At 43.0% G+C, this 22,035-nt stretch overlaps 1 protein-coding gene across 2 annotated transcripts; it reads left to right on the top strand.

The window, feature by feature from the left end:
- The first annotated feature begins 534 nt into the window (after positions 1-534).
- Positions 535-21,967, top strand: hipk1b (homeodomain interacting protein kinase 1b). Of its 2 annotated transcripts, none has more exons than XM_083939439.1 (18): positions 535-836; positions 6,358-7,088; positions 8,908-9,099; positions 9,211-9,392; positions 9,539-9,662; positions 9,808-9,927; positions 10,247-10,333; positions 10,458-10,642; positions 10,749-10,899; positions 10,983-11,169; positions 13,903-14,021; positions 15,492-15,626; positions 16,628-16,785; positions 17,113-17,184; positions 17,495-17,659; positions 17,848-18,062; positions 18,160-18,272; positions 20,036-21,967. In XM_083939439.1, the coding sequence occupies exons 2-18, from the start codon at positions 6,360-6,362 to the stop codon at positions 20,492-20,494; spliced, it is 3,393 nt and encodes a 1,130-aa protein (XP_083795565.1). In that variant the 5' UTR covers positions 535-836; positions 6,358-6,359; the 3' UTR covers positions 20,495-21,967. The 2 variants fall into 2 exon arrangements, with proteins under 2 accessions (XP_083795565.1, XP_083795564.1); XM_083939438.1 differs by having other exon boundaries at positions 16,625-16,785.
- Positions 21,968-22,035: the final 68 nt, after the last annotated feature.

Raw genomic sequence — 22,035 nt, 5'->3', positions numbered from 1 at the left:
ATCTGTCTGCTAAAACACTTTGGTTACCAGCTGCGCACGCTGGAGTAAGAGCTGGCGAAGCCGCACGCGCCTGTGTTGCTCGTTGTCTGTCCAGCCCCAAAAAACAGAAGACTGAAACATAAACAAATGTTTCTGATTATGTTGTTTTTATTTGGGAGACTTTGCAACAAACGTGATTACTAAAGTGTTTACCCTCACGTCAGCTCCTCTGAGCAGTTGCAATGAATGTACCATAAGTATTGTAATACGGGCGCAGTATAAATTACTGGTTATTCTGCATTACGTCACGTCAATATGTGTTACCGTAAATATGCTGTTTACCATTTTCCTTGACGTGCAAAACGACCCGAAATATCACTCGACGATGTGACCGTCTCATAACACTTGTTAGATAAATTTTATGTCGACTTTGTCCGCGTTTGTTGCTCATCTTGCGAAAAAAAAAGCGCACATCTCCGCAGTGGGGCCGAGATCCGGTAGTGACCAGAAATGACGTCGGAGCTGAACTAAGGACGTGGTTGTTCCGGTGAAAAGTGGATTTGCTGCTCCGAGACAGGCGGAGTTAGAGTGGATTTTTTTACGTTTTAATCAACACATGTATATATTTTTTTAGGGTTAGTTGATTAAACCCGGTAGTGCGATGAGACCCGTGTGATCCCTCTTTATCCCGGCCCGGTAACGCCTCCTCCTGGTGTCCATCTCCCCACCGAAGAAGAAACAATGCAGGCCTAACCGAGTTAGCAGCTCTCGGTAAGCGGCTCCGGTAGACTCAACTGGGATTTAAACCTCCGACCCACCCGTTTTCGACGCTGTTCACTTCAATAACATCGACTCCGGTAAGTCTCTACGGTTTCATTATCATCAAATGTTGCTTTTCACGCTGCCTGTGTAATGTGGGCTCTTTCTAGGTTTTGGGGTAAATTATATCAAAGTTTCTGTTTAACCTGCGAATAAAATGACGGTTTAACGTTTTTTAGTTGGTTTAATGGTGTTAAACTAAAGTCTCACTTCTTATCTTTGTAACCACATATCGTCTTAACAGTGTGGTGTATCTTTGTGTTAACAATAGTGGTCAAAATGACGCTAACACCGGTGAATTAGCCGTGTGCTCCTCTCGGCCCTACTCGGACAGCCCGAGCTCCTCGCCGTAAACACTGGGAGCTGCTGGTCGTCCTCATTAGCATCGATGTTGTTCAAACATCCAGGGCCATACTTCAGCCATTCACAGTGAAATTACACACTTAAACAGCTCCAAAATGTAGCGTAAAGTCTTTTAATTTCCATTTTTAATGTAAACCACCACCTGAGCCGCTCAGGCTGAGCGTCGCCCAAGGGTTCCTGCTTTCTCTCATCGACGCCGGTTTATTTGACTAATTTGACACGTAAATGCTCATGTACACATATGAAACTTCACTTGTAGATTCTTGGAAGTGTGTACATTAATCCTACTTGTACTTCGGTGGCGATCAAACAGTAAAAGCAACACGAAAAGACCGGAAACTGCGGAAAACCGGATCCGTCCGGATGGGGCTTTAACCAGCGAACGGCGTCCGACTGGTGATACTTTCCCTATATGAGTTTGTTTTTTATGGGATTAAGCCGCTAATCCTTTGGTTTTCACGAAGTTAGCATGTTAGCATTAGCAGGTGACGTAAAGCTACCTTGTTGATCCTAAAGTCTGTGGGAGGGTTCAGAGAGCCAACAAAGCGACGGCCACACACATAATTAATGTATTCTTCTGTCAGTAATGTGGTCATATTTGAAAACAGAATCACACAGTTATGGTCCAACACAGTTAGTCACCCTGTCTGTCTGCACATAGCTCTCTATGACACATTTGCATTTTCTCTTGCTGCAAAACACATATTGACTTTCTTTTCTCCTAACTGGAAACTGTAGCTCAACCGGGAATGTGAGACAGACACAGCTCCTGTCATACATTTAAAGCCCTTTGCATGAAAACACCGTCTGAGCCGTCATTTATAGTTGTGTTATACACGTTTATTATAAAGTGTTTGTGTTCTGGGGCTTCTATGATTTACTTTGAAATACAAAAATATGTGTAGGAGGCTGTGAATGTCCTCATTTGTCCAGGTCATTGTTATCCCCAAAGAAATTTCAGTCAAAAGCAACTGGGCTTGGTTATTTGTCTAGGAAGACGTGTCACGTCTCATCCAAGAGTCTTCATCAGTTCATGTACGCATCTGACCAGGCTGGGACTGGTCCATACCCAGGACCAGGCTTGGACTGGTCCATACCCAGGACTAGGCTGGAACTGGTCCAACTAACTGGTGTGGAGATCCAGGTATATAACCTTTCACAAGGCCAATGATGTCACTGAAACGCCGTCGTTAGAGTGACAGTCGTTGGTGGGAAGTAGGTTTCGACTTAGAAATCCTGGAATTTTGGCAAAAACACAGAAATACTCACTTGGAGGCAAAAACTGACCCTCCGGCACAGAAAGAAACACATAAATGATGGGTTAAGAATTTGTCAGACAGAGATCTTACCCACCCACAGAAGGAGGTCTTAGCCAAGGGCTTGAACTTTGCCATGACACCAAAAGAGGTACCCCTAGTGGAGTTGATCACAGCCACAGAGTCTGCTATACAGAAAAACGACCTTACTGGAACTGAGGCTGAACAGCTAAGGTTAAAAGTGTCAGCAGCGTTGTCCCAAGCTAAGGTCCTGCCATCCAACCTCACTATTGAGGAGAAAAAAGCAGTAACAGCACTGCAAAGACCACAACATCACAATCCTTCCAGCAGACAAGGGTAGATGCACAGTTGTTCTCAATACAACTGATTATCAGGCAAAGATCTCTGCATTACTCAGTGACTCTAACACTTATGAAACTCTGAAACGAGACCCTACCAGTGGTTACAAAAAGAAGGTTACATAGTGTCTACAGCAACTACAAAAAGAAGGAGTCATTGCCAATTCACAATATTACAGGCTCTATCCCCGGGACTCAACTCCCTGCTTATATGGACTCCCAAAAATCCATAAAGAAGGGGCCCGGCTCAGGCCCATTGTCAGCAGCATAAACTCTGTCACTTATAACATTACCAAGCAGGTTGCCAATATCCTGGCACCACTGGTGGGCAACACCCCACACCACATCCAAAACTCTGTAGACTTTGTGAACAAAGTCCGGGACTTAAAAATGGATCCAGATGAAACCATGGTATCCTACAACGTGACTTCCTTGTTCAGCTGTATTCCAACCATGGAGGCTTTGGCCACAGTAAGAGAGCGGCTCACACAGGACAACTCATTACACAACCAAACAAATCTCAAACCAGACCACATTTGCCAACTTCTGTATTTGTGCCTGAACACCACATATTTCCAGTTTAATGGCATTTTTTAAAGACAGAAACACGGCTGTGCCATGTGTTCACCAGTATCCCCTATTGTGGCAAATCTATACATGAAGGAGGTAGAGGACAAGGCTTTGAACTCCTTCAAAGGAATAACACCAAGCCATTGGTTCAGATATGTGGACGACACAGAGGTTAAGATCAAATCCGAAGAGGTGCAAACTGTGACGTCCATATGGAGAATGACAGGAGCCTCCACATTGGGGTATACAGAAAACCCACTCACACAGATCAATATCTACTGTTTGACTCCCACCCCCTGGAACACAAGCTTGGCGTTATCATAACCCTGCAACACAGAGCTGATAACGTACCCACCAGCTCACAGGCCCAAGGGGAAGGACGCAAGCACCTGAGAGGCGCCCTCACAACTTGTGGCTACCCCAGCTGGACCTTTGTGAAAATGGCAGCTGCTTCCAGAAAGAAAACCAAAGTGAGTCCAGAAAACACTGCATGTCTGTGTATTTCAAACCCAATAACACACTCAGACAGAGACTAGTACATCCCAAGGACAGAACTCCACACACCCACGAAAGCAATCTGGTTTTTGCTGTTCAATGCAACGAGGAATGCAAAGATCTCTACATTGGAGAAACAAAACAACAACTGCATAAACCTCCAACGGCCTCCTGTGACTCCAACGACTGTTGTGAAGACACGATAGAGCACTAAGGAAGTTGAAACCAACTTCCCACCAACGACTGTCACTCTCACTCTAGAGTGAGTGGGTCGTTGGCACTTGGAGCACAAAGGGTTCCAGTGACATCATCGGCCTTGTTAGAGGTTTAATACCTGGATCTCCATTTCAGGGCGTGATCACACTGTCCTCCCGGACCGAGACCCGGACTTTAGGGTACTTGTCCCCCCTCCCTCTCCCCCCCGCGCCCCAGCCTCGTTTGTACTCACACTGCCAGGGCCTCGGCCAATGCTTCTTGCTGTCCACACGCCATCACGCCGTAACACGTCACACGCATTGATCGCGTGTGTGGCTTTGTTTACAAATCTTTCCATAGACCTCAGAGTTTTTGTGCGTCTTGTCGACTGTTTTTGAATCTTTTCATCCGACCAAATCTGCAGTAAACACTCCACCCCCGCACCACACCAACGTGAACCTTTCACCACCATTGTTGTTGTAGTTAAATGTCCGCGCATGGTCCGTCCTTCTATTTACATGTCAGAACAGGCGGACATAACGCTACTGCCGTAGGGCTCGTGCGCGTGCGCTTGCACGTGCGCACGCTCGTGCTCGTACATGTGCAAACGGCTCCGCTAAAGCCCACCTCTTTCAAGCGGGCCGTGGACGGTCCGCTGGCCGCAGTTGAGCGCGGAGCGGGTGCGCTCACACTACTTAAAGGTACTAGACTTTAGCTGAAAAACCGGTTTTGGCCGCGGCCAAAAGGACAGTGTGAGCACGCTATCAGATAGTTGGACCAGTCCCAGCCTGGTTAGATACGTACATGAACTGATGAAGCCTCTTGGATGAGAGGTGAAACGTCTTCCTTGACAAATAACCAACTACAGTTGCTTTTGACTGAAATTGCTCTAGGGATAAGAATTTGTGTAATTTAGAAAATCCATAGAAACAAAGGTAAAACACACGTTTGCCATTAATAAAGATAATCAGTGTAAACTTGAGAGAAAGTAAACGTTACAATTACTACATGTAAATCAATCTGCTTCCCTCGTTCCTTTCTATTTTGAAATTATAATGGAAAGTTTCTATGCTTCACTTTTAAGGTATTTTCCTACGCATTCTTTCATCAATTAATTAAGCTTACAATTATAATTTAAACAGCTTCTCGCTTGTTTAAAATAGTTTTTGTTTCGTTTTTGTAATTTTGTGTTTTTAAGTCTTTTTAATTTGATTTCCATTGACATTTTTCTTTTGTTGCTTGCTCATTTACCTTTTACTGCTTATTTTAACAATGTTATCATGCACAGCCCTTCTTGACCTTGGCCTGAAAATGTGCTATATCAAATAAACGTGTTATTATAATTTATTATTATTATTATTGTGTGCAGTCGAGGCCTTTCAGATATTGCCTCACCGTCTCTTAAAATATTACGCGTTTTTGACAATACAAACTGCTAACTTGTGGCGTTCACAATATACTCTGAGAGTGTCTTCACCTCAGATTTGATTGGGTTGTGGAGCGTCTGTGGTTTTTGTTAAAGTCAAGGTCCAAGGTTATTGGATTGTACACTCACTTGCCAGTTTATTAGGGACATCAAACGAAACCCATTGCACTCTTAATACAACAACCCTGCAATAAACCCTACCTCTGTGAAGGTTATAAATATTTAGATTAAGGCTGCCTGTAGCTAACTATTAACCTATCAATTTATGTGCTGGTTCTCTTTAATTTATTGATTCATTTATTTTTTATTTTTTAAAATGTCAAGAAATAGTGCTCATCACAATTTCTCAGAGCCAGGGTCACAATTGAAATTACTTTTAGTCCAAACAATGTTGTCTAGAACCCAAAGATATTATTTTTACGATCAAATAGGACGAGATAAAGTAGTAAATTTGCTCAATTGAGCTAAAACCAGATGGCGTTTGCGTCAAAGATATAACTAAATGAATCAATTAACAGATTTTTTTATACAGTTGCTGATGAATTTTCCAACGATGGACTAGTCAATCCATCAATCATTTCAACTTTAGTCCAGTTTTTGTTTAAATTGTTTTACAGGCATTATGGTCATTGTGGAGTCTGTAGTTTGGGGATGCTGTTTAGGTGTATTGCATTATACTTAGAGTTGTTTCTATTATTTAGTCACTTATATAAATGGGGTGGATTGTTGCGTTAGTTATTCAATAATTGATGCAGTCTAATTGTACCAAATAAACAGAGCATATGTAGCAGTGCAGTACATCAACACTGACTAATGTTAATTCATAAGATGATGATAACGTGATTTACGTTCTCTGTTTTGTATCTTGATCTAATTCTCATCCATCTCTTTTCAGCTATGAGCTCTCAGCTGCAGGTCTTCTCTCCTCCCTCCATCTCCTCCAGTGCCTTTTGCCGCGTTAAGAAGCTGAAGGTGGAGAGCAACGTTTGGGATGTGTCCACCACTGACGCTTACAGCTCCATAGCTGGCCAGTCGGCATACACCTTTACCCCAGCCATGGCTGTAGCACCCTTTGCACCATCCCTGGTCTTCCCCCCTACAGGACCCGGCTCCAGAGGTCAAGTGGTGGTGCGGGCGGCTGATAGCACTGGCAGTCTTCCCCGTGGATCTAGTCGGCGTGTGACAGAGCAGGCGATGTCTTCCTCTTTTGCCCACGCTGAGGCGTCTTCTGAAACAAGGGGGCACAGGCGCGGACAGAAGAGAAAGATTGAGGAAACCAATGAAGGCAGTGGGAGCGGGTGTGGCAGTGTCCAAATATTGGAGGAGCTCTCAGCTCCTGCAGCAACTTACTCCACCCGTACGGGTGGTGGTGGAGGAGGCACAGGCCAGTCCATCCCCCACTCAGCTCCAACAACGAAGAGCAGCAGCTCGAATGGTGAAGGGGATTATCAGCTAGTGCAGCACGAGATCCTCTGCTCCGTGTCCTGCAGCTATGAAGTGCTGGAGTTTTTAGGTAGAGGCACGTTTGGACAAGTGGCCAAGTGCTGGAAGAGGGGCACTAATGAGATTGTGGCCATCAAGATCCTGAAAAACCATCCTTCGTATGCTCGTCAGGGCCAAATTGAGGTAATTAAACAGCACTTTGTTTGAAGAAATATTTCTGTATCCTGCTTTAATAACACAACTACATGTACAGTGGTTACTGATTTCAATTACCAATGTTAGCAGAGAGCTACTCTGCCAGCAACACACACACACACACACACACACACACACACACACACACACACACACACACACACACACACACACACACACACACACACACACACACACACACACACACACACACACACACACACACACACACACACAGTGGAGATCAAAAATAGAGAACAAATTATAAATACTTGATTAATTCTGAAATACTGTTATCTTTTTATTGTTCATAATTTGATGGAATATCTGCTGTGGCTACGCCACTGCTGTCCTAGCATGTTTCTTTTAAATATCCAAGGCACTTCAACAAAAAAAAATATTTTTGTGGGAAAAAAACAGGGAGCAAAATTAGAGAACAGTAACAATGTTTCCTTAGAGCTGTAGGATTAACAAATGAACAGGAAGTGTAGAGGCCACAGCTTTGAATGACTTCAGCACATATGCACCCACAGGACATCACTAGTTTCTCTCACTGCGCTGGTTTGATCTGTGTCCGTTCTTCTTCAGTCTCTTCCAAAGTTGGTAACTGCAGTTACTGGATTAGCCATTATTTTGTTGCCAAGGATTTTCCAGAGATCCTCTATGGGGTTTAGATCTGGACTCTGGGCTGACCATTTCATTGATTCAATATTCTTGGCTTCAAGAAACTGCTTAACCTGTTTTGCAGTCATCACTGCAATTGACAATTGCGGTGATGGTATTGCATGTTGCATTAACATTTGCATTCACCCTGCCATGTAACTGTACTAAAGGCCCAACTCCTGCTGCAGAAAACATCCCCCAAACCTTTGACGTCAATCTTGGAGTTCGGGATGTAATTTAGGGCACGCTATAGACTCAATTTGTGACCCCTATTCCATATCAGACTCGTATCAGATCGCAATATTTGTCAGACCAACACTGCAACTGTGCCAAATTTAATCTCAAGTAGGCCAAGCACCTAGTTTTTCCTTTCAAAGTGGTATTATAATAAAAAGAAGGATATATGAAGAGCCTTTTTCCAAAACGAGATAAAAGCCAAATTTAAAAAAAATGAGTGTGTCATGCCACTTTGCTGTACACAGAACCTTTTCACTGCTTCATCAATGTTTCATGCCAAATCGCTGTATTTCCTTGTTTAAAATGGTCCTCAAGATGCAGTTCCTTTCCAAACCGCGACCAGCGCCAAACCTATTTTTAGCCTAAATGCGATACATCCTCTCGACCAATCAGAATTCAGTGAGCGTTCTATGCGATCCAACATGGCGGTGCTCTGAAGCGGGAGAGTTTTTTGTTTCGTCCGTCCGTTCAACATTTTCAGACTGAGCCATAAACAATTTTGACAAGATACATTGAATATTAACCAAATGTGTGGGTCTGGGTAAAAAATGTCATTTTCCTGAAAACTATTAAAATGGATTTATAGCGTTTTGGAAAAGAGCTCCTCATATGTTGTTTGGTAATTCTGTAAATTGATAGTCAATGTGAAATGACCACTGGCTGTATGTGAGATTTATGTCTCACAGACTTCGCCTCCCCTGTGTCAGAGGCTCCTTTTGTGACTCCCTGCCTGTAGTACTACAGCCACGCAGCATTATCAGTCATTCGGAGCGAACCATCAACCTGAAACTGACATCCAAAAGCATTATTGTGCACTTCCTCGCACTTAAATTTTCTTGTTATGAAACATGAGTGAACCAGATTTGGCTGAAAAGGTAAATGTGGGTATTTGTTTCTGTTTTAATAGGTGGGTATCCTGAACCGGCTGAGCGCAGAGAACGCAGACGAGTATAACTTTGTGCGTTCATATGAATGCTTCCAACACAAGGGTCACACCTGCCTGGTGTTTGAGATGCTGGAGCAGAACCTGTACGACTTCCTCAAGCACAGCAAGTTCAGCCCACTCCCTCTACGGCACATCAGACCCATCCTACAGCAGGTCTGCAAATGTTTTGGCTATCTATTTTATTATTACATTTATTGTTGCTGCTAAAAACTTTTCATTCTTAGTGTTTCAGCTGGATGAATATATGTGTGTTTGTGTTTTTAGGTGGCTACAGCGCTGATGAAACTGAAAAGCCTGGGTCTTATTCATGCAGACCTGAAGCCAGAGAACATCATGCTGGTGGACCCCCTTCGACAGCCCTACAAGGTGAAGGTCATTGACTTTGGCTCCGCAAGTCACGTTTCCAAAGCTGTCTGCTCGACCTACTTACAGTCTCGCTACTACAGGTGAGTGGCAGGAAATCCAGCTGTGTGTTGTTAATCTAAATGCATCTTTCCTTGTAATCTTATGATCTGTGGTGACAAATAATACTTTGTAGCTCAGTTCTGTTTCTTTTGTACGCAAGTCCTTTAACGCTCTCTTCGCTGTCTAGGGCTCCGGAGATCATTTTGGGTTTGCCGTTCTGCGAGGCCATTGACATGTGGTCTTTGGGCTGTGTGATTGCCGAGCTGTTTCTGGGTTGGCCTCTCTACCCTGGAGCCTCTGAGTACGACCAGGTCAGTACTGACGTTAGTGTTTGCAAATGAAACAATGGTCAAATGCTTGGGAAAGGCTATTTTTATTGTCATGTCCATAACACATTCTGTTTTGTCTCACACTGATTCTTAAACTTGAACTGAATTTTCTTTTTTCTGTTTCCAGATCCGGTACATTTCTCAGACGCAAGGCCTGCCTGCGGAGTACTTGCTGAGTGCCGGTACTAAGACCAGTCGCTTCTTCAATCGGGGACCTGACTCTAGCTACCCACTCTGGAGGCTGAAGGTTAATACGACCTCATATTAATCCTACTGAGTCTCTGCATATTAAGTAGGCTGTAAAGGATTAGGGGCATCAGGAAATGACAGAAAAGTATACAGAAGTCTTGACCTTCTTTTTGATTTGATTATTCGTTTTGAATTGTATCCATAACACCTAAAGCTGCATTATGTAAACGTGCAAAAAAGTCTAGTTTTCTCTCATGACACTTGAATGACTTTTTTTTGCCCAATAATGCCATAAATATACTGCCTAGCCCAGATTTAATGTTTATAGTAACAGTTTTGGCACATGAGGATAAACAGAAATTATTTCCATTTTCCAGACTCCATCCGAGCATGAAATGGAGATGGGTATCAAGTCCAAGGAGGCCAGGAAGTATATCTTCAACTGCCTGGATGACATGATGCAGGTAGATGGCATTCTCACGTAACATCAAATTAAGTTTTTACTCTGCACACATATACTACAGTACACACACAAACCAAAAAAAAATCACATTACCTCTACATCATTTTGGTTGTTTTTCATTCCAGGTCAACCTGTCTTCTCATTTGGAGGGGACGGACATGCTGGCTGAGAAAGCTGATAGACGAGAGTTTATTGACCTCTTGAAGCGGATGCTCCGTCTGGATGCCGACAAAAGGATCACGCCTACAAAAACTCTGGGTCACCCCTTTGTCACAATGAGCCACCTGATGGATTATCCTCACAGCTCACAGTAAGTGTTTGACGTGAAGCGCCGCTGCTGCACGTATGCATGCTTGGTTGGGTTGTGTCTCTATTAACATGTAATCGCTGAAACACTGTCACTCTGTCCTCTCCAGCGTGAAGTCCTGCTTCCAAAACATGGAGATCTGTAAGCGTCGAAGCGCCTACGATAGTGGCAAATCCTTGTACTCCACCAACACAGTCCCCAGTGCTGCAGCAGGAAACCTCACCGTTACCTTCAGTAGTCAACTCAACCAGCATAACCAGGTATGACCATCACCACTAATTCTTGCACATCTTTAGCGATCTGTACCACCTCTAGTATTAATCACCGGTGTTTGTAATTTCAGGTGCCTTCTGCGGGGGGAGCGGTGCCTTTGCTGAACTACCAGCCAGCTCTGTACCAGCAGGCGACTATCAACATTCCCGGGCTTGCTCAACAGAGTGTCCCGATTCCAACGCGTCCTGCTGGGCTGTGTAGCCAGACAGAGCCCTTCCAGCAGACTCTCATCGTCTGCCCACCGTCCACTATTCAAGGTAAAGGATCAAGTTGCATTCAGGCTGAAAAAAAGGCTGGAAGGCTTATCAAATGCTCAGAAACTTCACTGTGGTTTGTTCCTATTTGATTGTTAAGACAGGTGTCCTCTGCTTTGAATAATGTTTCGCTGTTACTGCCAACATGTTGATTATGGTAAATTACTAAAATAATGCTGTTGAAGGTCGGAACGCAACTTAATCGATCGATAAGATGAAACAACTATTGATTAATGAGTTACTCGATAGTTGTTTCATCTTATCGATCGATGATCAATTAATTGATAAGCAGCAATTCTTCTGAGAAGCTGAATTTCCCTCTGAATAGGTTACTGTAGAGACCTTTTTAATGGAATTCCTGTCAGCTGATTTCGTTCACATTCACTACAACAGGAATCAAACTTGGACACCTTTAGAATGTTTACAACTTTGAAAAAGGTCTATACGTAACATAAAATGCTATCTTCCTTATTATATAAACAAAAAATGCAAATCATATTCTTTAATCACTCACTTGAAGCCAGGGAATAACATTTTGGTAGCATATCAAACATATTCTGAATAGAAAATATCAAAATATTACACAGGCTACTTAACATGAAAATAAATTGGGCATTCTCTCATCTGCGACATTGGAAACATTAATAGCAGCAGCATTAAAAACAGAATTCCTGAATAGAAGAATACAATACTCTGCCAGTTACATGCTCTCTGTGAGCGGTACTGTACTGAAATTACCTGCCAGTCCGGTTCAGTGTAGTGGCATGTAACTATGATGATGCTTTCTGTAGTCGAGGAAGTCCAACAGTCTGTTGTGAGGGCCACATTCACAGTTGCAAGTTGTGTTTTCAACTCTTGCCTTCTTCCTCGCATAGCTTGATTCCACGCGGGTGGTTATTGTTGCTCTAGAGGGGACATTGTACCCTGGCTGTGTGTACTTTATTACCTCTGGGGGCACAATATTCTCCCCCTAAAAGCATCAATCTGATGCATTTTGAGAGAAAAAATAACAAGTATGAAGCTTTATTAGAGCAGGGCTATTCTATTAATTGTGAATTGAGGCAGGTTGACGAAAATAATCCAAAAATGAGGGTCTGGAAAATATAAGCGTCACATTAATGGATATTGTAAAACGCTACAGCGACATAGGAGTGCCTATATTGTCATTATTTTATCAATATAAATAGTAGCAATTAGCCTCAAAGTGCAACAGCATAACATCTGATCAAAACAAGAAGTGATAGGCCAACTCAAAGCAACAACCGTGTCAAAAAAAACAATCCTTGTTAAATGAACACATGCCTGTTAACCAAAGGTTTTCACTCAATTATTGGACTAAAGGACAAGTTACTTCTCCTTTACTTTTTACTCCACTACATTTATCTGATTACTTCCGTTACTAGTTACTTTACCAGGCTGACAAGTACATATGAAACATTAGTTTATTCATCAAAAACTGGACTGACAAAAATGAATGGAACATAAATGCAGAGGGTTTTTTTTACAGTTCAGTGGGAAATTGGTGTTGAAGTTAGCATGATTCTTCTGAAAATGCCTTCTCAACGTATCCTCTTTACACTCAGATATGGCTGCAGAGTAAACAAAGGCTTCACAGTGACAGAAACAAAAACGTCTGTCTGTTCTCTGGTGAATTGCCGGTTTTCTATGTCAACCTTTCTTTTTTCAGAGTAGAAAGAGAAATTGCGGCAGTGATTTAACCACAGATTTAATCAGACAAAAACGATTGAGAACAACAACAGAGCAGAGCTTAGTGAGCTGTTCAGAAACACACGAAGAAGAGTGTAGCGGGAGCGTGCGGAGCCACGCGCCTACAGGGGGCGCATGGAGCAAGTCTGCCAGCGCGCCGGGATTTGACACGCTGAGATCGAGGGGACAGCTGTCAACATCGGCCACTACGGCCATGAATTACTGTTTCACACAGGCTTCTACTCAAAGGGCCAGGAAATATTTGCACATTCGTAGTTCACTGATAATCTCCTGTATACCTCCATGTTCCGTCCATACCCCCTCTCGGATCTACACAATTCACGTAGGTCACCTATTTTGGTTTCAAAACGGCGAATTTCGCTGAAAGGTGAGGGATTTTCATGTCGGACATACCCTTCATCCCAACACTATAGTGATTGTAGGCTGAGAACCACTCAGTGCTTGTAGCACTGATGAATGTGACATATTTAGGTGGTAATTCAACAAAGTTGTTGTACTTTAAAATACTTCAACACATTGTCCATTTTTCCGTCTTTGTCGTCATCAACCAACTTAAAGTGGCTCCGTACTGCACTCCGTTTTGCCCACTTCATCCTGTCAGTGTACAGCTTGTGGTTTGTTTTGTTGTTGTTGTCAGAGAACTGCTTCGTTTGTGTTCCTGCGTGTGCGTCAAGTACGTCTGGCGTCGAGCGCACCCCATGTGGACTGGCAGAGAATTACGGGTTCAAAGCGCAATTAATTGTAATTCATTTATTTTAATCGAGTAATTTCTTATTGATAATTAATCGATAATTGCTTAATTGTTTGCATCGCTAGTTGAAGGCAGGATACAAATCATAAAACAGAATAAAATACTTGTATACCACAATATCCCACTTTTTAAAATTCTGTGACAATTAAAAAAAAAAAGGTCTGATCTTTAATGGATACCTATTGTGCATGTGTAAAATGGCTTCATCAGTATTTTGGTGTCAGTCATTGATATGCTTGTGTGGGGTTGTTTTCCAGGGCTACAGCCATCCAGTAAGAGTTCCAGTTTCCCTGTGAGGATGGAGAACTCTTTACCCATAGTACCTCAGAACCAGTCTGCTCAGTCGCTGCAGATCCAGCCAAGTATGCTCACACAGGTAAGAGTTTCTACGGTGTGTGTGTGTGTTGGTGTTTCGCCAACATTTCAGATGTCTGTGAGGTGCTGGTCTTTTTTGTAAATGATTTTGAACAAATTAATTAAGTGTTTTTTACTGAAGTCTTTCAAGAAGACGCACGTTGCTATCAATGGCACACTTTTCTTGGAGGATAGACAAAGAAAACGTGCACGTGTGGTTGAGAGAGGGATATGAGCAGATTGAAAAAAGTGCAACTGATACTTAATTACTTAACTTAGGTATCTTGTTCAATGTAGCGTATGGAACGCTGAGAGGCAGTGACCACTGTCTCATCTGAATGACCGTGCAGTAGTAGCCCTGTGTCATATATATATATATATATATATATATATATATATATATATATATATATATATATATATATTTATACAACTATCCTCTAGAAAAAAGAGTATTGGGGTTCATTTGCATGTGGGGAGGGGTTTGTGAGGTTCAACCTGTTGTATTCTAGTTGAACTCGGAAGTCAGAATTTGCGAGTTCCCAGCTGTAGATCTCTCAGAACCCCCACCTCAAAATCCAACATGGCTGCGCTCGGCATCAACAGTAGTTAAAGATGTAGGAATACACTGTTAATTCACATTTCTGTTTTATTTGTGAAGCATTAAATCAGTCATACACACACTGTCATCTGTGGACAGTGTTTGTAAGCACAGCGTAATGCGTTGTTATCAGCTGGTATTGCTAATAACGGCTAACCCGTTAAATATTATGGTTTTCTGACTATACTAGTCCACCTCAGGTGTGACGTCTTTCCCGGCTTCAACTTCCGAGGTAAATGAATGCACCTCTAAACTTGAGGCCGCAGAAAAGACATCTGCCAACATCCATGAATGATATCGTGTCATTAGTGCCAAGCTGAGAGCAACGGTGCCCAATTGAGCTAATTCATGGAGACGCGAGTGCGTCCAAAAAGCCTCTCTACTCTGTTTCTCCTTTCATGCCCTCCTCACGTGTTTGCTGCCAGCAGAGCAAGCCAGAGTTAAGTGGGGAGCAGGTTGAGATGTTTCCTTTAATAAAAAGGTTTGCTTTCAGCAGAGACGTCGTTTATTCAAAGACATTTATACCACTGACTTTGAAATGACACCATAGCCCATGCCTTTTTGTTGTTTGTGTTTTCTGCTGACTCCCGCCTTGGATTTGCTTCCAGGACTGATTGGGCTGCCACTCAGGGCCAGGCCTCTCTTATTATTTCCACTCTCCCATCTGGGACGGAGGCCAGATGTTTAATGCAGGAGACTCATCTGGCTCAAAAAGCTACTTAATTTCCGTTTGCTAAAAGTAGGAATAATTGCTGCACACTGCAGAGGTCAGGTGTCCAGATGGCCAGTGGCACCAGTGGGCATCACGTCAGTTATTGCCGTTTGAAGGACTTTTCTATTCATCCTGCCCTAACGCTGCCCTCCCCTATCCTCCCTTCCTCCCTCCTCCAGGGTTCCTGCACACCTGTGATGGTGGCCACCCTGCACCCACCCTCAGCGGGCATAGGCCCCCAGTATTCTCTGCCCCTCGGGCTGGGCACTGGGGTGGGTCGGCCCACCCTCCTGGAGCACACAGCCACAGTGCTGGTAAAGCAACAAGGACATTCCTGAAGAAATCCATACACATGCGCAGTCTTTTACCACTAACAATGCCATCTCTTTTCCGCCCCACTTCGCCTTATCTTTTCATTTGTTTGCAATTTTCCCCTCTCCCTCAGTGCCAAATGCTGTATGGGGCTAGTCTTTATTTTTTTTGAACATCACATTCCTTCATTTAGCTTTTTCACACGCAGACTTCAGAGTCTGGGACGCTCAGTGCTTATTTTTTTGAAGGAAAATCTTTTTTTTTTGGTCTGGATCATCCATTATCCTTCTTGGTATTCATTTGGTTTCAATTCCCCTTTTTGTAAATTCTGATTTAATGTTACAATGTGCAATCTCTTTTCACTCCAAAGGACACCCCCTCCCCACACCATTCACACAGGGCATGGAGCGCATGTGTTGCTGAGTTGGTCTGCGCTTTGCTTGCAGCTTCTCTTGTCCTGTCCTTGGTTTCAGCAAAGGAGGTTGCAGCTACAGAGCCCTCTAAAGTCCTTACTCAACTTTCTGACACACATCTTTTTGTTTCAGCCCCTGAACATGTGGCATGCTTTTCCCCCAAGACAGCTTATCAGCAGAGTGTTTGGCATCAGTGAACTAAACTAATCTATCTCTTCAGTATTTCTTCTTTAACAGGCACTGCGGTCCTGTGTATACATGTTTGTTTTTTTTACCTGATCTGACTGTTGACAGTGCTTCATTGTTTGTGCTTTGCATGATATCATCTTGTGCATTTGTTGCAGGGGCAATGCTATAATAAAGGAATGGCTTGGGAAAGGTTGCTTGCTCATCTATCTTTGTGCTTTTGCCTGTCGAAGAGATTTGGCAACTGGTTTGCCTCTTTGTCTGCAGTCTTTGGATTAATTTCTCAGCATGGCACAGTTTGTCTGGCCCACACCAGCAGTCATATAAACCGCGTTGACTCATTAACATCTGATCTTTGATTTAACATGTACTGAAGTGTGGGTGTCCGTTGTTTTTCTCAGCAGGCTTGGCCCACTGGCGGCCAACAGATCCTCATCCCATCATCGTGGCAGCAGCTCCCAGGTGTGGCCATCCACAGCTCTGCCCACCAGTCCAACATTACTGAATCCCCCCTGGAAACGCTTCGCTCTGATGCTTCCACCCAGCAGGGACACAGCTGGAGGTGGGTCAACCGACGACTCTTAATATATGAATGCGTAATCTTGGTTAAAGTTACTCCTTTTTACAGCACTTAATGCCTATTATAGTTTTATACATTTAAAATGATCATCTCAATCATATCCAACCAGATTTGCCACTATGTTATTGACTTAGTAGGAGCAAGTATATAAGGCTGTGATGCTAGTTGAGTTAAACAAAACATGGTGAACGCTGTAGTTCTGTGATCATTTCCAATGCCAGAAAAGTAAGCTTTCTTTTGTTTGAATGCACATTCTCATTTTACCAGTGGTGTCCACCCCTTGATTTGTTTGATCTTTGGTCCTAATAGGAGCACAACCCAAGCCAGGACCCAGCAGGAGAGGAAAAAGGTGAAAGCCAGACGTGGAGAGAACAGAAACAGGTTGGTGGAGCCCTGCAGGGTTTAAGCTGTCACACTAAAAACACAGCCCACGATTGTCTTTCACTTTAAAGCCATTTGTGGTTGCAAATTGTAGTATTTATTACTTAGAAGTAGTTAGTTTATCACTTTGTAACATAGGTGTAAATGCAAATAAACATCGATAGAATGAAAAGTAAACTACTCAATACTTTGATGGCAGATTGTAGAGTTATATTTTTCTGAAGTGGAGCAGGACTTTTACTCTTTCCTTTATAATACCAGCTGAAGTCAGGTGGGAAAACTCAACATTTGCTTTTGTTTCTCTGTCTAGGGGAATTTCTGTTGCATCTTTACTCGGCAGCAGCAGCGTGACCCAACCAAGCGCCACGTTGTCCCAACCGATCGTCATTTCCGACACACCAAGCCCGGCAGTCAGCATCATTACTATTCACAGTGACACCGACACAGAGGATGAGCGCAAATTCCATCCCGCCAGGTAAGGACAAGATACTCCCTTGCGCTATTCAACAGAGATCCCCGATGACCAACGGTCTTGTTGGCATCTTATTACAAATACCTTAAATGTAACAGTGCTCTCCCAATATTTGTTGCTAAAAACTACCCTACGTCCTGTTACATCACATTCTACCATGTGAAATAACACAGTTTCTCTGTTTTACGCAGCGTTGGTTTGAGTCAGCGCACCAACGTTATCAGCTGTGTGACGGTGCACGACTCGGACTCCTCTACAGCCAGTCCCTTGACACCTCTGCCCCGCACACTTAAACCGGCTAGCACCGTGTCAACACGCCAGGCCAAGTCTCTGGCCGTGGTGGCTCCTTCAATCAAAACCCAGGGCTCTGAGCGGGGGGCTGTTTCACGCGGACGCCTGGAGACCGGTGAGAGTTGCTCTTCTGCTGTTGTCTGTGTGTTATCAGGAGTTTGTTTTATTGTGGGTGTGAAAGCAGTTTCCACTAACCTTTTTTTAATTCACAGTGAACTACATGAAGCCTAAGAGATCATCCAACCGACAGCCCTGCAGCTCGGGGGAGAGCATGGAGCGTAACAGGCTGGTGCCGAGCCAGTCACACCCGTTAAACCTAAGCCAGGTGAGGCTTCGTTTGTGTTGTTTTGGGTTTTTTTTGTTGCAGCTTTGGCTTTTTATGTGTAATTCCATCAAACTGTTGTGACGGGTCAAAGGGAAATAATTGGATTTATTTGACAATACTGTAAGCATTAGGATTGCTGGTTTCGTGTGATCAAAACACTTCCAATAACTATAACTAACAATAACTTTCCAAAATTCACAAGATTTTTTTTTCCCAACTCAACATTTTGCTTCAATCTGTCAATCTGAAAACAGCATTTCCACTGTGGTAAATAAAAATAAAACTGTTTACTTTCCTGCAAGGAGACACTATTATTGGGGCAGTGTTGACAAAACTGAAGAAAGTTGATTATAATTAATAAGACCAACTAATTTAATCCAATGAAGCGTATTATTCAAATTAAGGATTTTGTCCAAGGACTTTTGTTTTATGGGGATGACGTCATAAAATATAAAGACATTTGGTAACAGCCCTGGTAAGCACTTGATGGGAAAAGGTGTAAATGCTTCAGTATCTTCATCAAAAACACTTCAGATGAAAAAAAGGTTTAGGCAGTCAACAAGTTGAAGTGAGCAACAGGAGACAACAGTCAGAGCTCCAGCAAAATTAAACATCTGTATCCACTCTGCAGGTTCATCGGTGAACAGCTTTTTTTTTCAGTGTGTCAAAGGAAAGAGACTTAAAGAGTCATGTCAACACACGCAGACACACAGAACAGCAGTTCACAAGTTGCTAAATGCATCTCTTAAAGAACGATGTGGAAGCCATATGATGATTCATAAAGTCTGGTTATCAAAGAGTTACAAAGGGCTGGAGTTGAATAAACAAACTTGTTGTCCGTGGAGTCCAAAGTGCTCTCTGCTGTTATGTTAGGACAAATGAGTTTGTAAAAACACATGTGCTAACCTTTGTGCCAATACCAATGTATCTCTGCTAGGACACTACCCACTGATAATACAGGCGCGCTCTAAACAGGCCTGTCTTAATGTCTCATTATGTAGCTGTCACTTGACTGAGGGTTGAGGCCAAATCAAGGGGCGGAGGACTCAAATCTGATGGTCGCAAGATAATTTAAGCAATTCTTACCCTTCTGGCATTTCTGCACTTTTCTTTTGTAATCTTAAAAATATCCTAATAAGCATATGGCACACTAAAATGTAAAAGAAGTCCACCAGCTGTTAAAACTCATCAATATTCCATTCTCATATATTCCTGATAAAAGAAAAACATCCTGTGAACGAATTTGACCCCAAATTCGCTCGTAGGAGGTTAAGTTCGAAAGGCATTTCAGTGCACTTTGTCTAGTTGGAGGTCCGAAACTTCAGACTTCCCATGGCACTTGAACGCAGCATTTCTCTCTCAACGTAAGTGTCGGGAGGAGGGAGCATCATACGTCAAGCAGGGGAAGAGGGTGGGACTTTGAAGGGAAGTGCTGTGTGCTTTAACTGAGACATGCAAGAACGGTACGGATTGCTTTGACAGGAGAGGGTGAACTGGTTAGAAAGGGTCAGAAACGGTGTTTTCATGTGTGAAGCCACCACTGGGTTGGTCAGTACTAATTCATGCTGTGCAGTCCAACTTTGCTCCAATCCACAAAGCTTTGTTTTAAATTTTCGTGTAGATTCAATAGAATTTAACGGAACGAAGCAGCATAAATTCTTTTTGAAATTGAAACAAAACAAACATGCTGTAAAAGTGATTATCCGTCTTCTTCTCGACGCCACTCTGCAGTTGCATGTTAACTGAGTGTTGTTTCGTTTCAGGTTCAGCCGGTGGTTTCTTCATCTCAGGAGCGCTCACACAGCGACTCATCTTTGCGCCGCCAGCCGACGTTTGCTCCGGCCGTCTCCTCTCACTACAACTTCCCCGAGGTGTCCGCTCTGGCCTCGGCCTCGGCCCCCGGCCCCAGCCTGTACGCCTACCCGGCCTCCACCGCCCTCTCCTCGGCCTCTCAGGCCATGGAGCAGCTGCTAGGCCGCAATCACGTCAGCCACGGACACTCCCCCTCCGCTTATGCAGCAACGTACACCTCATCGTCCTCCTCCAGGAGAGACTCGGCCAGTCGTAAGGATTCTGTCAACAGCCTGCTGCACGGCCTCCCCGCAGCCTACCAGCATCAGTTCGCCACTGGTTCTCCCTACGTTAGCGTGACCCCGCGGGCCGAGGCTTACAGCGCCTACCAGCTCAGCCCCAGACGCCTCACGCAGTACCCGTACCTATAGGGCGTCACACACACTTTAAACACAGAAGAAAGAAAAATCTACTTCCCCACATAGTATCGCAAAGGGACTTTTAAACTGTATTTCTAGTAGAATAACTGTTGGTCACTTACTTGTTTGCTGCTTTTGACTCCAAGGCGGCATTTCACCTCCAACTCATTTAATGCTCTTTTTGGGTCGTTTTTGAAATGTTCTTGGTATTCTTTGATGTATCAGTTTATTTTTCCCTTAACAATATTGTTTATAGCCCGTATTTTATCCCCATCTTATCCAGATGTATAATTAAGGCATTGTGGTAAATATATTTTACTCCTGTTTATCTTGAGGTTTCGTGTGAAGAGAGATTACCCTCTTGTCACAAGCTGCGACGACACTTTAGGCGAACTTTTAGACACCTGACTCACAAAGGCTAGTGAAGGGCTAGCTGATAGTCATTAGTTTCATCCTTGTGTTAAAGTTTCACACTAATCCAGTGAGGATTTTTTTAGCTAACATAAGATTGACTGTATTTTACCCATGTCTGTTTCCTCACATATTCTGTCTTTTAACTATGTTTTAAATTATGTTTTTAAATTGTGTTTTTGTCAGTGCGAAAAAGGAAGAGGAAGGTCCACGATGATGTCGAATAAGAGAAAAGACGAAAACTGTGATGGATACATGTTAATTTAAGTGCACATGTGATAGTCTGTTTATGTAGTGACAGTGTTTAGACATAATTAATCATTTCCTTATGCAATAGAAACTTTCTTTAAAAAAAAAAAAACCTGCATCAACTGAGTGCTGAATGTAATAATGAAGTATAGAGGAGTGGGATCACCATCCTGAGGAATGACGTGAAAAGATTTTTGTTTTAAAAGAAAGATTTTCCTTACTTTTTTCTCTCCTTGAAGTATATAAAAAAAATCCAGTTTCACATTAACTCATAAATATTGTGTAGGACCTGCTCATTTATTAAAACTGATTCATGGCCAGTTATTGCTGTTTTATATTATATCCTGTTTTCTCCCCATGACACTTTGGAAATGTTCGCTAACAAACTACCCACACTGCTGTACAACTGATGAAATAACATCAACCTGTTAGTAAATAGGCTCCCGGCTCAGTTACTCCGTATCTGACGAGGAGCCGCTTGTCTTTACCCCCAGAAAATGTGTAAACGATGCCACTTAGGCGTCAGTCTTGTCTGAATATAATGTGGTGAATTGTTTCTCACACACGATGACTTTAGTGTGGATCAACCGCTGATTTGTGGCTTTTCCCGCCGACATCTTTTGGTTAACGGAGGTGAATCTCTGGATGGTTTCTGTGGGTTATGAAAGTTTTCTTTTTAGTAAATCCTTCCCTGTTGTTTGCATCACTTTTGTGTTGTAATGTCTGAATATTTAACTGTATTTCATCTTAACATAGTATAGTTAAGAGGCTATTTGGTAGAACTAATTCAGGGAAAAAAAGGTTTCAGCTCAAATAATCCACTGTCACTGTTTCCAATAAAAATAACCACAAATTCAGAACGGTGTGTTTCATTATTTCTAGCCCCTTGTTCC

The sequence above is a fragment of the Echiichthys vipera genome, assembly GCF_963691815.1.
Source record: "Echiichthys vipera genome assembly, chromosome: X".
Classification (NCBI taxonomy): Eukaryota; Metazoa; Chordata; class Actinopteri; order Perciformes; family Trachinidae; genus Echiichthys; species Echiichthys vipera.
The sequence above is the reverse complement of the archived record's forward strand: the minus strand, read 5'-3'. Positions and strand labels throughout refer to the sequence as shown.